The following is an 18,086-nucleotide window of genomic DNA, read 5'->3' as shown; positions in this document are numbered from 1 at the left end:
ACATTTAAAATCCGAATATGGCTTTATTTTGGCAAAAGAACCTTATTTGGAGCATGTAAGTGCCGAGTCCTCCAAAAACACCTTTAGCTTAATTTACCAAGATTCTGACAGTTTTCCAGCCTTGCGTTTTGGATTGCTGTGGGTTGACACATTTTGCATCTGAATATTTGATTGGTATCAGCTAGGGCTGGGCAATTAATCAGATTTCAACCTCAATTACGATCTGGGTTTTCAACGATCATAAAAATAAAAGGGTGCGATTACTTTTCTCTTTGCAGTTTCCTCTCCTGCTGTCTTCAGTTGCCAATCGAGCGTCACTAGGATTGCAGCGCTGTGCTGTAAACTCCTCCCATAGCCGCTTTGGTTTTATTCAGCCACTGTTCTTGCTAAATCTGGCAACTTTTTTTGCTAAAAGCGACTAGCAACAAATCTAGCAACTTTTACTGGAGTTATTAGAGACTTTTCTGGTGTTTTTGCGACTGACTTGAAGGCACATATTGTTCTGCAGTTACTGTAACAAACGAGCAGCGGGAGTCTCTCCCCGTCCAAAAGCACTCCCAGGCGGCCAGTGTCAGTCAGCTCTGGCTGCAGGTCATTGTAGAATAACTGCAGAAGGTTGTGGTGTATCTGAAGAGAAATAAGTGGATAGGCGCATCTCTAGATTGCAGCATTATGCCATATTTATTGTATACTGTGGTATGAAGATTGCCATGAATACCAACTAATTGGAAATCAAAGTTTCAGCTGTGAAAGCCCATTTCGTAGCTGTATGCCAGTTACATCATCCTTTCCAACATCAGCTATATTTATACACATGCTTCTTACAGGCAACTAAATCAGTCCAAGTATCCCAGGAACTTTGGACAGATTAACATTCCGATTATGGCTGAACAATATCAAAGTTCTTCGGGAGAGTGATGCACAAAAGACAGAATAGAAAATTGTTTTCTTTTGTTCATGTTGACCTAAATGAACTGTAGTCAACAGGTGAACAACAAGCAGGATGTAAAAATTAATAACCTTAAATCTGTACTGCTGAATTATATATTCATGAACTCTGGTAACGGGTTATCTACCATTATAGCATTACAATTGACTTATGTGATAATGACCATTTCTTTATTTCTGTTGCAACAGCTCCAAACTGTGAGGTTATGTAGCATTTCCAGACTTGATCATAGGCTAGTTTTCCATAGATGATGCTGTAGCACATACCACTGCTACAGAAGACCGTTAAACTTTTGAAAAGTCCCGATGAAGACTCTTTCATTTGGTGGAGTCGCTTTAAATGTTCTTCAGGTTAAATAAAAATAATGTGGTGAATTTTACCATACCTACACAGAATATTGCATCTATTTTAAACCTGTTCCATACTCCACGAGAAGCAAGAACTGAGTTCTTGTTCTCGAGGCTGCAAGAACAAGAAAAAACGTCTTCTTGTCAGGTCCATACATACTCCACGAGAAGCACGTCGATTGTGTTTATTAAAACAATCCATTTTACCTGCAACAGTAAAAACGCAGAAGCAGCAACTCCGCTTCATGCTTTCTCTGTGTTAACCACGCCCACCTCCAATGTCCGACCAGTCACACGATACTTCTCGGTGCTCCGCAAGAAAAAAGTTCTGCCAGCCCGGTGTGTCAAGAACTGTCTTCAAACGCGTCCGTGAGAACAAAATGACGTCATTTTCTTCTCGGAGCCTCGAGAACAAGAAAAAAGTTCTCACTTCTCGTGGAGTATGTAACAAGCTTTAAACTTTAATACATTTTAGAAATGATATGATATGATATGATGTCAGATTCAGTTTGTTCAGCTGTACTGTGATGGGCATGGTGCTCAGTATAGCACTGGAACAGGAAAAATACTCCTCTTCCAGGAGTGTTTCTGTCTTCACCTCATGGAAGAGTTTAAAAAAAAAACAAAAAAAACCCTATCATTTTGATGTCTGATTTTCAGCTTGTTTTATGTGTGTTCAAGCGTTCACTCTGTGACTTTGGCAGAAGTGTCTTCACCGGCATGTCCTCTCACATGTCTTTGTTTATGAGATTCACCCTGATGCAAACAGTGTGACACAGGCAGCAGCGATGACATGCCATCATCTAAATTGAATAAATAATATCTGACTGTTCCGTTTTAATTAGTGAGGACATTACAAACCTGTTCTAGAAGAAACATGACTTTAAATGACTTCTGTTTTGACTTGGTGCTGTAGGCGATAGAAAATGAGATCAAAATAAATTAACTTGACCTTGTAGTGGGGAGGTGGGACTTTTAAGGGAGGGTGGGAGCTTTTGCTGTTTATGTGTGCATTCACAGACATGGTGCTGCAGGAATAAGCTCACTGATAAAACATTCTCTCTGTTCCCAGTAGCAGCTAACAGCCTCTTTTGGAAATGGTGGCAGGAGTCCAGGTTTCTGTGAGCTGGCTCCCTGCTCTGATACACACTAGGACCAAACTCCTTCCTGCTTTCTCTTCATCTAGTCTTTTTAAGAGGAGCTCTGGAAGTGCTCTCCCAGTTTTAAATGCCAGCATCATGTCTGAAAAGCACTCCAGGTGAACTTTTGAGTAAAACTATGTCACACTATTAAATCTGGCATAAGCTGAAAAAACAGCTTAACAGCATGATGTACTAAACAGTCTGTCAGAAACTGCTTTAACTTTTAAGTCTGTTATGTTTTCACAAGATTTATTCTCAGCTGATTCACTGCATCGATATGCAGTTCTAAATGCTAAGATTTGCATATCATAACAGCTTGCCGTGCGGTCAAATAGTGTATCCTAAACTGATGTTCTCTTTTCTTTACTATTCTTGGTCCAATCAGATGGTGTGGTATAGTCAATTAGTATGAAACAGGATTTGGCCTTTAGGGTCAAATTGCATTGATCTACTGCGCTTCCTATCCAGTTGTCATGTGCAAGAACTGTGTACAAATGTCAAGGAAGTTGTTTGATGGTTCTTGAAATTGTATCAAGTGGCTAGATATATTAGATGAAGATAAAAAAAAAAGAATATAATTTTAATGACCTGCCATCATGCTGACCTGTTTGTGTGCTCTGGTGGTTTGTAATGTGTGTAACTAAAGATTATTGGTGATGATTTCCTAAACCACTGTTAAACCAGCCTGGTACACTAGCAAGATGTGATGTCCTCACCACCTGATCATTTTTGGTTCAGTTTCAATCTTCATTGGGTAAAAAAAAAACCAAAAAACAAAGAAACCCAAAACAAACAAAAAAACCCGCCTAAATAAAGATTGGTTGGTAAAAATGATCATTTATGAGTAGGGCAGGGCGATTGATAGGATTTTAATCTGAGTTCTCAACGATTATAAAAATAAAAGGGTGCAATTATTTTTCTCTTTGCAGTTTCCTCTCCTGCTGTCTTCAGTTGCTAATCCAGCGTCACTGGCATTGCAGCGCTGTGCTGTAAACTCCTCCCACAGCCGCTTTGGTTTTATTCAGACACTGCTGCCAACTTGGCGAGTTTCTTGTTAAATCTGGCAACTTTTTATGTTAAAAGCGCTTAGGGACAAATCTAGGAACTTTAACTCGAATTATTGGAGACTTTTCTGGTGTTTTGGCAACTGACTTGAAGTAGGGCTGGGCGATATGACCTTTTAGTAATCTTCCGATATTTTTATGGCATGTCAGGATATACGATATATATCTCGATATTTACCTCAGTCTTGAATGAATGCTTTGGTTCTCACAATCACATCAGTAAGATGATTTTGTGTCTACATTAAAACATAATTGTTCAGACTGCATTAAGATATGCTGATTTTAAACATTTATGCCAAAAGGATGAAACTGTAATTAAGCAAACTGATCAAAATCGTATTTATTGAACAGTTAAAGCAGTTGCACAAACATGTAATTTTAAAACAAAAAGTGACTTTGCATGATGTAATAAATGCAACGTATGAAAAAGGGGGCTCTAGGGGGTGAATTTTCAAATGATGAACTATTATTAACTATTAAAGGCTTTGCTTTATGGATACGTTTTTGAGTTGTCTGTATTTTTTAGTTTAGCGTAGAAATCAGTCTTATAATACAGGCAGAATGTCCTCGTATCGTCTCCAATAAACGGCTTCAGCCAGCTTTTAATTCAGGATTTGATTCCCACTCCTTTCTGTACTTTCTAGAGACATGACGAGCTAGATAGATATTTAGCTTGTGTCTCACACACGCAATGGATGAGGTGAGTCAGTGACAGAGGCTGTGAATGTAATCAAATAGAATTAATTATTTTTGCGTGACGTGAAAAACTTTGTAATTTCCGTCCCACTCTGTAATCCAGAGCGGGATCAGTGGCGGATTTGGCTGTTCATTGTGACTGTAGGTGGAGTCGTGCAGGTGTCCTCTCTGCTCCTCTGACTGGCTGCAGCTGCAGCCGGAGCGACTGAGTGCTTTAGGACGGGGAGAGACTCTCGTTCTGACAATAACTTTACAATATGCGCTTTAAAGTCAGTCACCAAAACACCAGGAAAGTTTCTAATAACTCCAGTAAAAGTCACTAGATTTGTCGCTAGTCGCTTTTCACGAAAAAATTCGCCAGATTTAGCGAGTAAGTCACCAAGTTGGCAACAGTGGCTACACGCTGCCTCTCATGACGTAGCACGTAGCTCACGTTATGTACGTAACTAGGTGCGCTTGCTTTAACTCTGTGCAAAGCAGTGGAGAGTCGAGGAGGAGGGAGAAAACCCCGCCCACAGATAAAAACAACTGCGTGACAGCAGGATACTCGAATATGACGAATAAAGGCATTTTCTATATCGCACAGGGGACTAGCCACGATATCTCGAGTATACTCGATATATCACCCAGCCCTAACTTGAAGGCACATATTGTTCTGCAGTTACTGTAGCGGACGAGCAGCGGGAGTCTCTCCCATCCTAAAGCACTCCCAGGCAGCCAGTGTCAGTCGGCTCCGGCTGCAGGTCAATGTAGAATAATTGCAGTCGGTTGTGGAATTTCACAACCTAGTTTATACCATTGTCAGTGAGAACTGGCTGCATTATTTTCGTATACAAATCACTTAATATCCCACTGTAATATCCAACCGCTACAGGGCAACGTGTTAACCAGCAGGTTCAGATTAGCTGTCTTTTCACAGGTGAATGAGAGAAATGCACTGTAGCCTGACAGCGGTTGTTTGGCATAAAACGTACATCGAGGCCAACGTAAAATAGTTCCTATATAAGCGGTAAAAACAGATTAAACAACTGAACTGTGCATTAGACGGTTAGCGTAGTTTATAAATACTGGATAATTGTGTTAAATAATCGAGATCTCAATATCAGTCAAAATAATCGAGATAATTTTTGTCATAATCGAGCAGCCCTATTTGTGACCTTTTGTCTTCTTTTCCTCAGTAGTGAGGGGCACCCTCTTGCCGTCCCTCATGCTTTGCTCAGCAGCAGTGTGAAAGTAACCGTTCTCATACCAGTCATGGTATGATGAATCGGCTTTCTTCAGCATGAGATTATTTCCTTCATAGAATATGGAGCAAATCTCATACCTCATGCTTCTCCTCCTGTGAGGTGGACAGTTATCAGCCATCCAAACCTACAAAAGAGCTTTAGATATTTTCACTGTTAATCATTAACAGTTGACCTAGCTCTCAGTTTATTGGGCTTAACTGTTACTTTTCTGTGTTATTAGTTGCAATGATTTTTTATCAGCATTACTAAATGCAAAATGTATTGAATCTAATTAAAGTTTACATACTTCTATTAGTTAATAAAAACAGAATTGCTCCAAGGCAGCGAGTAAGCACCAGTTATCTAAGTCAAATAAAAGGAAAAGCTTGACTTCCATCATCTGCCATGGTTATAACATGATGATAGGTATCATGAGTGCACTTATCTGTTTAAGCTGTATAACTGTAATTATTTTTTGTTTGGATTAGCTGCTTTGCCTCAGCCGTTTCTGGGTGGTCATAAGGGATCAGAAATGATTATTAAACCTCTCAGTGAGAAATGTGTTCTGACCGTGTGTCAGATGTTTGGTCCTGCTTTTTATAAAAGGCTATTTTTTATATCAACCCCCCTACAAAAGGAAAAGATCTAATCTGCTGTGCTGCTGAGGCTTATAGAGCCTCACACAGGCGTTAGAACAACTGAGAAACTTTTTTTATTCTGTCTGTATGAGATAAATATATGTTCAGACATCTGGCATTTCTCCACACAGCATGAAGCAATCTTCGTCAGGTTCAAAATGTTATTTCATGTTAAATATACATCAAAATTGTTAAAAACATCAGAAGAAAAAGAGAGTAAAAATGCTTTGTTTATGATATCAATTACACTTCTCTTTAAAAGTAAATGACATAATCAACCGAAAGGGGAAAAAGACACGTCAGATTTGCATTAAATCAAGAAATACAACAAATTAGAAAAAGTCGTAGTCCACATAAACACCATGTCATTTCAGGAATATATGAACGTATACCCAATCAAAAAAAAAAAAGAAAAAAAAGAAAAAAAGGCAAATGATCAGTTTTTTTGTGGTAGTACCGTTTTCAGCCTGAATCTGACACAGTTAAAGGGCACATGCAGTATAAATCTGAACATAGTAATGTAATAATTAATAATAAAGATATTATTCAGTAGACTTCCTTCTACATGAAAAAGTACATATTTCTTTGTGTCTTTTATCAGAGTAATTGAAGGTTCTGGAAAAGACACGTCCTTCTCCGAAGCAAATTTATTTTTAGTTGTGGTAAAACTTTTTCTCTCTCCTGAGTGATTTTTTTTAGAGAATTATCTGCCATATGACTGCTCCTTTCTTCTAAAGTGTGTGTGTGTATGTGTGTGTAAGTGTACTCCAGCTAAACTGGTGTCATGTGTTGACCTCCTGACTGGTTAAGTGGTTGTTAGCTACCAGCTGATGGTTTATGTTGTTTTTGGAAAATGCAGAAAATTTCAAAACAAACCTGTGTCTTTTGACTGACACTGAAGGAGGAAAGAGTAGAAGAGATGAAGACACGTTAAACGATAAAAGGCTGCTGTGAACTGTTCTGTTGTTGTGTAAAAATGCAGCAAGAATGTCATAGCAGAGTGTGTGTCTTGGTTTAAACCATATTGTGTTTGTGTTATCCAGTTGCCCAAAAGTATTTTCCTGAACATCATCTAAAAACAAGCTTTCTATAATATAAAATATCCTTAAATTCTGAATTTTGTTGCTCTCAAAGAAAATAAACTATGATAATTACATATATATAAATTGTTTCATTCCTCTGATCTTGCAAATTGGTTACTCTGTGAAGTCATGTCACTATATGTTTCCCAAGGGGCCGCAAGAAGCCAAGAATCACCTCTCAATATTTTTCGAGAACAGTGATGAATAAGTACACTGCCTCCCTGAATCACCATCTTTTGAAGGACATTTGTTTTTTGAAGAATAGTCTTGAAAGATTAATTGAGGATCTCTTGTAAAACTTAATACAATGTCAACTTCGCTCCATGGGTTTGGATTAATTTTTGTTGTTAGAATGCATTTTGCTGATAAATAGCTATAAAAACTGTTTGAGTTTTTTAGATGGTGCCACATTTGTAAGGAATATGTATTAATGGGATGAGCAGAAGAGTTGAGTACATGGGTTGTTCTCATAAAACACTTACCAAATCTTCTCTGCCAGGCACAGGCACAATGTAAATGGAAATGGAAGTTGAGACTAAAAAATTGTGTAACCCTGTTATCACTAAGGCCCAGATAGCAAATTAGGTCAGCTGACTACCAGAAAATCCTAAAAGATAGCTTTTCTGTAGATTTTCTGTTTTATCTTTACTGGTGGCATGGTCATATTCCAATATAACAGGGCCAAGATTAATTGTGCAGTAGGCTAATGGTGAGAAAGATGCTCAAGTAGCATGAATCATCATTATCCCAGATGGATAACCCACAATAAAATCCAGAACCCCGTTATTTGGGTTGTGCTGGAGAAGGAGACACAAGAAATTTGAAAGGGATAGACAAAAGCAGAAACTGAGAGATCTATAAGAATTTGACGCCACACTTACAAAGCCAGATTTTGAAACCATCTACATGGTGCTCCCCAGTATTTTGAGGTAGAAGTACAAATTTTATCTCCCTGGAGAAAGGTCCACAGGGGGAAAAGAACCTACAGGTTTCCTAAAATGTGTCGAGCTGAGCCACACATGTGACATAGTAACAGAAAAAAACATCGACTGTTACTGCTAAGTGTATTGTAAACTATTGTTAGATATGTTGTTATTGGGTTATGTTTAGAGCAATTGCTGACCCCCTTCTTTTGGTATAGTTATGTCAGGTGTAAAACATTGCAACACCTAATAATAATCTTACTTGGTATGCATCCCGCATTCCTAATGCATTAATATCTTAAAGGATGTAGTAAACTCACCATTGATGTGTCCCAAGGATACACCTAATTTTCCTATGAAAAACTATGCATTGTGAACACCAACCTGTATTTGCGCAAATGGGATCCCTGTACAATATGCTAGTTTAGCCACCACTAAAACAACTAGCTAGTAACCATTGGTTTCATATAAGCAATTATTGATACAAACTTCATAGTAAGTAAACTCACATTTCCCCACTCCTTGAAGATGAGCTAATTCTTTTAGATGTTTTAACATTTTAGGGGACGTGTTATAATTAGATAAATTAAACATACTCTGTTGGTGGTGATGAAGAATACGTCAAATGGCATTTGGCATTTTTTTTATGCTCAGACAGCGTTGGTGCATACAGCTAGCTTCTGACGAGATCCCATTTTTCTTGTAATAAACCTTTCGGATTTGGAACTTTAATTGTTTAATTTCATAGATAAATATGTCAGTTAAATTTAAACATGTCATACAATACCAGCATCAAAGAGTTTTACACTACTATTGAAAAAATAGAAGTCTATAAGAAATAAAAAGAAGTTTGTTTCTAAAATTTTTAAAATTTTCAGGGACCCACTCAAATCGCCACCTGCGAGTACATGCCTTCCTCAGTACTTTGAAAACCTATCTATCCCACCAAATCTAAAACATATTTGCCAACAATCAGATCTGATGTTTCAAATATATCACTAGTTTGTTGCAAACCTGTTTCTTCATGCCTAAGGGCTGAAAGATTTTCCCGTTTACCTCCTCGTTGTCTGATGTATGCCAGTTCACCTGTTGTCTATTGCTGTCAAGCTTAAGTCAACAGTGTCAAGTGTTTTTTTTTTTTAGGAATGATGCTTAAAGGACAAATAATTTGTACTTGGCTGTCATTCAACTGGGACAAAGCAAGTATTTTTGGTTGTCACAGGCGGTTGATGTCATGGGTTCAGTGAGTGTGTATATATGATTGTGGATTTAACTATGTGAGATATGTGATGCAGAGTGTGTGTTGTTGCTGGGTGAAAATCTCTATAGTTAGGTCCGTCCCCCCTTGTCTCCAGGTTACCATGGGGACAGAAGGTAGTGTGTGTTTGTGTGAAAGAGTGTAGTCATCATAAAAGGCGAGTTGATAGCTTTTTGCAGCACATTGCAGCCGGATAAACAGCAATGTGAACCCATCGTTCTTGACGCCATTCACTCCTTCACTTTCCGTTGCTTGTTTTGGCTCTTTCTTCATTCCGTCCCTCCTTCCTTTCTTCAGAGTCCAGTCTGTATCTCTCTGTCATCAAATGGACACTGCTCTGGTTTTTAGTCCTGACGAAGAGCTGAGAAGTGATGAATGAAACTCGTGGAATGCCAGACAGGCCTCAGGCATCCAGATCAGATCACGAGTGTGTGTGTGTAATTTTATGTCTTCTGTTTCTTTATGTATGTTCTTTTGTCACCTTAATATTTGTGTGGTGGATTTGTATGTAAATGTTGGCTTGTAAAACTTGTCGTTTGTTTGCAAGTATTCTTGTAGCTGTTGACATGCTTTTTCAGATTGCTCTGACATTTTATGTACTGTTATGTATTCATATTCATTTAAATTGGATTGAATTCAGTGTATTTGCTGAAGCATAAGCATCACGTGCATCTTGTTTTTCTTTCATGGTTATTACAGTCCACATGAATTCCTGCTGTATGACTGTCAGTGTCTTTAAATGGCATGAAATATTGCTGTCTTGTCAGTTCTATTGTGTATTTGTGCACAGATTAACCTCAGGATTAATTAAATGCTAGTAATTCAGCAAACTGTCTGTGTAGAAAGTAGCAAGACTGTTCTTAATGGGAAAAATAGTACTTTTTTTATGTAAAAAACAAACAAACAAACAAAAAAAAAAAATTGGATATCTGCTGACACTCAACTATGACAATATTTGTATTGGCACAATTTTCAAATTAAAAGCCTGATCAGAATAAAAGGCTGTGTGTAAATATAAAAATAAAAGTTTCTGATCTGATCCCAGTAGTTTGGACCACAGTGCTGGGACCAAAACAGAACTTGTTAGTATGATGTACACTGCTTGAGATTTTAAAAGAATTTTAAATTTTAAAGGTAGAGTATTGAAATCTGGAAGGCAATAAATGTGAACACATGACTGTGCTTGTTTATATCAGAAATAGGCATTTCATCTTCTTCAGCTGTTTCTGGAAAGTTTGTCAAAGCTGGTCAAAATAATTTATTCTAATCAAACATGTGATCTGTGTGAACTCCCATTATTATCTGAATAATGGTGCTGGTCTGATCGGACTTAAAGAAATTTTACACATGAAAATGTGGCGAGAGATGCATGTTCTATAAGCTGGTTTGTTTGCTTGTTGCCAAAAACATTTGTGTTAATGAAAAGCTACACCAAAAAGAGAAAACAAACTGCAGGACTGAAAACATTAGTTTATAGACAATACTTTATGAATATGACATTCATTAAACGACTGAAAAAGGAAAATATAACACATTTGTGTCATATCAGCTTTTGAAGCATCAGTCCACTTTTACCTTGTCCAAATATGGTAACATAAAACTATAAAAACAGAAGCTGAACCCAAAGTCATGTTAGCAATTTCTAGATTTTATTTGCAGTTGGTGTGTATGTTCATTAAAAGCCAAAATATGGTTGGCTGTGAAATTTTCTACAAACATTCCAAAGAATTTACAATTATGGTTCAATGTATTTGTTTGCTTCTTAACAACAACCTATTATTCTTGCTGTCAAGGTATGACATGACAGAGGCCTGATTTAAAGTTTAGTTCATGATATAAATGCTGTCTGGCCACTGTCATTTCTTATTTATTAATCTTTAAGATTTTCATATTACTTTGTTGTATTCAAAATGTCCTGTCTGTGCCTCTACTGGTTGCATTCATTGCATCTTTGTTTTCATCACCCTCTTAATATTATTCTTACCTGTTGTATTTATGTGTCAGTTTTACCTGCAGGACACTAAAAGCAGCAACGGCACATTCATCAACAGCCAGAGGTTGAGTCGTGGTTCAGAGGAGAGTCCACCCTGTGAGGTTCTGTCCGGTGACATCATTCAGTTTGGTGTTGATGTCACAGAGAACACACGCAAAGGTTTGTGCATAATTTGAATAATTATTGACATTGATGCATCAAAAGACACAGCAGAGACTGTTTGCTTTTTTTTTTTTTTTCTTCTTTTTTCAAAACGCGAGAGATTCACGCAGGAAAGTGAGGTTTTTTTTTTTTAAATTTTTTTTTATTTTTATGACAGAATGCACAGACCTGAAATAAATGCACTCTTTCAAGGATGGCTTAAGGCTAATTTAGCAAAGGTCATACAACAAAACAACACACTATTTACTTGCACAGTGCAGCACCGATATTGAGGTCATATTTTCAGCTCCACATGCTGGTGACCCAAAGGGCATTCACATACACAACATTATGAAGGTATAGTTTTGAATGTGATAAATTTGTGGATTTTTTTAAAAAATATTTTATTTTCATTTTAAAATTTTAATTTCACAAATGAAGAAATAGCCCAATGGGTCAAAACAATTGCAACAAAAAATATTGCCCCCCTCCCTCCCTCCCTCCCTCCCTCCCTCCCATGCTCACTCAAAAAAAGAAAAAAAAAAAAAATTGCTCCTGTTATAATTGCATATTGTTCAAAGGAACAAAATATATATGTATATATATACCACGATAAAGCCGATTAAAGTGCGATTGCACCTACATAGTCTAAGCAAGCTTGCCAAATTTTAACAAAAGTTTTATATGATTGTCTTAGGCTGTATGTAATCTTTTCTAAAGGAACACAACTGTTCATTTCTGCGTACCATTTGGTAAGAAGAAGGGGGGAATCAGACTTCCATGTAACAGCAATAATCTTTCTAGCCACTGCCAGGGCAATTTCTAGGAATTTTGTTTGGTATTTGTTTAATGGTTCATTAATTTTTATAAAATTTCCGATTAGAAAAATTTCAGGATCCAAGGGTATAGAGATCTTTATAATTTTGGATAAAGTGTCACACAAGTCCAGCCAAAAATCTCTGAGTTTTACACATGACCAAGTACAATGTACAAATGAGCCAACTTCTATTGAACATCGAAAACATACATCAGCGAGTTCTGGCTTAGATCTATGGATTTTTTCTGGAGTCAGATACAACTGATGTAGAAAATTATAATGGATAAGTCTGTATCGTGAGTTTATAGTGGCAGATATGCTGTCCTTACACAAATCAGACCAAAGGGTGTCGTCAATTGTGATATTTAAGTCTAATTCCCACCTCTCTTTGGATTTATAGATTTTTGGTTTAGGACATTCTTTTATCAAAACAGAGTACACTTTGGAAACAAATTTACATGGGTCACCATTATGCAATAATTTTTCAAGATCCGTTAGAATAGGTAAAACAAAGTTCTTGCCCAGTTTGCTACTTAAAAATGATCGTAACTGAAGGTAACAAAAAAAGGTTTTGTTTGGCAAACTGAATTTTCCTTTCAGTTGTTCAAAAGTCATCAAAGATCCTTTCTCAAAGCAGTCCTCCAGTTTATGAATTCCATGTTGATTCCAAGTTTCCAGAATCTTATTGTTTAGAGTCAATGGGATGAGATGGTTTTGCTTTAAAGGAGACTTCGATGACAGTTCGATTTTTTGTCCAATGCTTTTATGTATTTCATACCATAACTTACTGAGGTGAAATAGAATTGGATTACCTGTTAGTTTAGACAATATTTTTGAGTTGTACTTGTATACAAAATCTTTATAACCATTATCTCTCAAGGAATGAAAAGCGATGCATATCCAGGATGGAACTGTGTCACCCTCAAACATGGAAAAAATAAATCGCATTTGAGCTGCAAAATAATATTTTTTGAAATGAGGCAGCTGGAGCCCTCCTGACTTATAATCCCATGATAACATTTCTAAAGACCTCCTGGCCACTTTACCATTCCAAATGAATTTCCTTACAGTTTTATTTAGAGATTTAAAAAAATCTTGAGGAAGAGGTATAGGAAGTGATTGAAAGAGATATTGCAACCTTGGCAGAATGTTCATTTTGATGCAGTTGATTCTTCCAATCAAAGTAATGGGTAGACTAGACCACTTGTCTTCCTCAATATTTTTAATTAGTGGGTTGTAATTCAATTTATAAAGATTTTTAAGATTATTATCCACAGTTATGCCAAGATATTTTACACCTGTTGTAGTCCATTTAAATGCAAAAGTGTTTTGATATCCAGAGTGATTAAATGTTGTAAGTGGAATTATTTCACTTTTATCATAATTTACTTTATAGCCAGAGACAGTACCATATAAATCAAGCAGATGTTGTAGTCGAGTAAGGGATTTTGAAGGATCTGTTATATATAACATAACATCGTCGGCAAATAAATTAATTTTATGAGCTGTCTGACCAACCACAAAGCCCTTGATGTCAGAATCTCGTCGAATCGCCTCCGCCAGAGGCTCAAAAGCCAGTACAAATAGACTTGGCGAGAGTGGACAACCTTGGCGGGACGATCTACTCAGAGGGAATGTGGAGGACATCTGCCCATTAGTAGTGATCCTTGCTTTAGGCTTGTAGTACAGAGTTCTTACCCAATCAATGAAATTTTGACCAAAACCAAATTTTGTCAAGACCTTAAATAAATAGAGCCATTCCAGCCTATCAAAAGCTTTCTCAGCGTCTAACGCCACTGCTATGGATGGGTCAGACCTTGACTTTGCCAAGTGGATTACATTAAATAGTCTACACAAGTTATTGGCAGATACAGATTTTGATTTTTCTTCATTTGCAATGTGTGACGATGTGGAAACTTATGTGACAAATTTCAATAGTCACTGCTTAACTGTTTTGGACACTGTTGCCCCCTCTAAAAGCACTCTTGTGCATAAAAAGCCCTGTCCATGGATGAGTGAGGCTATTTGTAACTTTAAAAGAAGCTGTCGGAAAGTGGAGCGTTTGTGGAAAGCCACAAAATTAGAGGTACATAGACTTAATCTTAAAGAAATGATGTCGGAGTTAAATTAAATGATAAAAGTAGCTCGGTCAACTTACTTCTCAAATCTAGTGTCATGTAATAAGAAAAACCCTAAAGTCCTGTTTGATACTATTGAAAACCTTCTTGTGCCTTCATCTCCACATGTTCCAGTGTATACACAGGAGGATTGCAATAATTTTTTAAACTTCTTTGTGTCCAAAGTGAAAGACATTAGGGCCAGCATCAGTCCTTCTTTAAATAACTTATGCCCTGTGTCAAATAGTGTTCAGATATGGTCCTCGTTCACTCCTGTCAGCCTGCAGAATGTGAAGGCTTTAGTGGACAAGATGAAACCTTCCTCAAGTCTGGCAGACATTCTACCGACATCTTTGTTTGTGAAGGTTTTTGATGTAGTTGGTCCTTGGGTTGTTAAATTGATCAATCTTTCATTGGAATCTGGCTCAGTCCCCAGCTACTTCAAACATGCAGTGGTAAATCCCATCCTTAAAAAAACAAATCTAGATCCTGCGGAACCAAGAAATTATAGGCCCATATCAAAACTTCCTTTCCTTTCTAAGATCTTAGAGAAAGTAGTGGCTGAACAGCTAACTACATTTTTGGAAGAAAATGATTTTTACGACAAATTTCAGTCAGGTTTCCGCAAAAAGCACTCTACTGAAACTGCCTTATTGAGAGTTTCAAATGATGTGATGATGGCCGCTGACTCTGGTCGCTACACAGTTTTGGTTTTACTAGATTTAACGTCTGCCTTTGACACAGTAGACCATGACTTATTGATTGATCGACTTAAATTAGAGATGGGTTTTTCTGGGACTGTTCTTCAGTGGTTCTCCTCATACATAAAAGGTAGAACCTTTAATGTTGCGGTAAACAATATAATGTCTCATGTGTCTAAACTGTCGTGTGGAGTGGCCCAAGGTTCTGTCCTGGGACCTGTTTTGTTTCTTTTGTACTTATTGCCTCTTGGCCGACTTATTAGTGGTTTTGAAAATGTATCTTATCACTTTTACGCTGATGATATTCAGTTGTACTGTTCCTTCAATGATTCAGAGTTTTATTTTTTATCTATGTTGTTAGAATGTGTGTCCTGCATTAAAAACTGGCTCTCCTCAAATTACCTTCAGATAAATTCTAACAAAACAGAAACTCTGATCATTGCCCCTGATAAAAAGATACCTATGATCAAAAACTATCTTGGTGCTCTGGGACCGTCTGTGAAAACCAGTCTCAGAAACCTTGGGGTTGTGTTTGATCAGGCCATGTCTTTGGAGAGTCACACCCGACAACTGACCAAAAACAGTTTCTATCATCTAAGAAACATCTCTAAAGTAAGGAGGTTGTTGTCAAAATCAGATCTTGAAATGATCATCCATGCTTTCATCTCGAGTCGCATTGATTACTGTAACTCTGTTTTCACTTACATAAATAAGACGACTCTAAATAAGCTTCAAATTGTGCAGAACTCTGCTGCCAGACTTTTGACAGGTGCAGCCAGAACAGCCCACATCACCCCTGTTTTGACACGTCTTCATTGGCTTCCTGTTAAATTTCGCATAGATTTTAAAATTTTAGTGTTGACCTTTCAGGCGTTACATGGTCAGGCCCCTCAGTATATCACCGACTTACTATGTCCATACTCCTCTGGACGCTCTCTTCGGTCTTCTGGCCAGAACCTCCTGAAGGTTCCAAAAACTCGTTTTAAAACTCGTGGTGACCTGTCTTTCCAGTCTGTTGCTCCCAGACTCTGGAATGAGCTGCCTCTGTCCCTTCGTGTGCTTGACTCTGTGGACTCTTTTAAAATGCAGCTAAAGACTCTACTGTTTAGAAGAGCTTTTTGTTGATTCTTGGATGATTTTAATTTTTGCTGATTGTTGCTGATTGTGTTATTGTACCCATTTTTATGTACAGCACTTTGTGATTTTTATCTGTGAAAAGCGCTTTATAAATAAACTTTACTTACTTACTTACTTACTTACACGTTTTTGAATAAATCCACTTTGGTCGGGATTTATTATTTTTGGAAGTACGGCACTAAGTCTATTTGCTAGTAATTTAGAAATCAATTTATAATCCGTGTTCAGTAATGAAATTGGCCGGTATGAGGCACATTTCAGTGGGTCTTTATTCTTCTTATGTATAACTGTAATTATGGCAGTTGTAAAGGATTCCGGTAATGTATGTGTTTTAGCAGATAAATGTATTACATCAGTGATTAGAGGGATGAGAAGATCTTTGAATTCTTTATAAAATTCAGGAGGGAAACCATCCTCTCCTGGTGCTTTGTTCGATTGAAGTGAATATAATGCTTTAATAATTTCTACTTGACTAAAAGGGAGATCAAGGTTCTTTCTGTCTTCTTCATTAATTGTTAATAATTCGATTGTAGATAAAAAATTGTCAATGTGGGTAGAATCATCTGGAAGTTCTGATTTATATAACTTGGTATAAAAGATTTTAAAAGTGTCATTTATCTCTGTTGGGTTATATGAAACTGTACCTTTTTCGGTGTGGATAGCATTAATCGTCCTATTACTTTCCTCAGTCTTCAGTTGCCATGACAAAATTTTGTGTGCTTTCTCTCCCAACTCGTAGTACCTCTGTTTAGTTTTCAAAATGTCTCTTTCAGTTTTATAAGTATTTAGTGTATTGTATTGAAGTTTTTTCTTAACTAAAGATTGATAAGTGTCATTAGAACCATTTCTTTGAAAATCCTTTTCTAATTGTAGAATTTCTTTTTCTAGTTTTTCAATATCCTCTGAGTATTTCTTTTTAAGACCCTTTGTATAGGAAATAATTTGCCCTCTTAAATAAGCTTTTAGGGTGTCCCATAAGATAAAACAATTGGGAGAGGAAGCACTGTTTGTTTCACAGAAAAACCTAATTTGGTCTCTTATAAATATACAAAAATCAGCTCTGTGAAGCAAAGTAGGGTTCAGGCGCCATCTGTAGGGCCCTCTGGGTACATTAGGGAAAGAATTAGATAAGGTTAATGGTGAGTGGTCAGACAAAATTCTAGATAGATACTCAGATTCCAGCACTCTATGAAATAACTGTCTGGATAATAAAAATAAATCAATTCTAGTGTGGGAGTTATGGGGGCACAAATAAGTCTCGAGTTTGTGGGTGTATCTGTCTCCAAATGTCCATTAGGTTTAAATCTTTCATATAAGACTGGGTTGTCAAAGCCGCTTTTGATCTTGTAATGGTCTTGGATGATTTGTCCAAAGCAGGATCTAAACAGAAGTTGAAGTCCCCCCCTATAAGTACATTGTTTTGTCCACTTGAAATTTTAAGAAAAAGATCCTGCATGAACATCTCATCATCGTAGTTGGGTGCATATAGATTAAGAAGGGACCATTTTTCTGAAAATATTCTACAATTAACAAAGACATAGCGTCCTGATGGATTAGCAAAGGTATCAATAATTTCCAAAGGTGTGTTTTTATTCACCAAAATGGCCACTCCTCTGGCTTTTGAATTGAAAGAGGAGGATATCACCTGTCCGATCCAATCCCTCTTTAGTTTTTTATGTTCCTGCGGGGTAAGGTGAGTTTCTTGGATGAAAGCTATGTCTACTTTCAACTTTTTTAGATACACCAGGACCCTTTTCCTCTTTACTGGCCCATTCAGGCCATTAACATTAAAACTAACAAACTTCAGAATCCTTTCCATTTCGTTATGCCTATATAATAACTTGACAAAAGGTGT

At 37.1% G+C, this 18,086-nt stretch overlaps 1 protein-coding gene across 6 annotated transcripts in view; it reads left to right on the top strand.

Moving 5' to 3' along the window:
• Nucleotides 1-18,086, top strand: part of slmapa (sarcolemma associated protein a) — a 66,156-nt gene that overhangs the window by 9,702 nt on the left and 38,368 nt on the right. For all 6 annotated transcript variants that reach the window (XM_079242347.1, XM_079242346.1, XM_079242348.1 and 3 more), the window contains exon 2: nucleotides 11,330-11,477. In XM_079242347.1, coding sequence (XP_079098473.1) covers nucleotides 11,330-11,477 — 148 coding nt within the window. The remainder of the gene's footprint in view (nucleotides 1-11,329; nucleotides 11,478-18,086) is intronic.

The sequence above is a fragment of the Telmatherina bonti genome, assembly GCF_933228915.1.
Source record: "Telmatherina bonti genome assembly, chromosome: 6".
NCBI lineage: Eukaryota > Metazoa > Chordata > Actinopteri > Atheriniformes > Telmatherinidae > Telmatherina > Telmatherina bonti.
The sequence above is the reverse complement of the archived record's forward strand: the minus strand, read 5'-3'. Positions and strand labels throughout refer to the sequence as shown.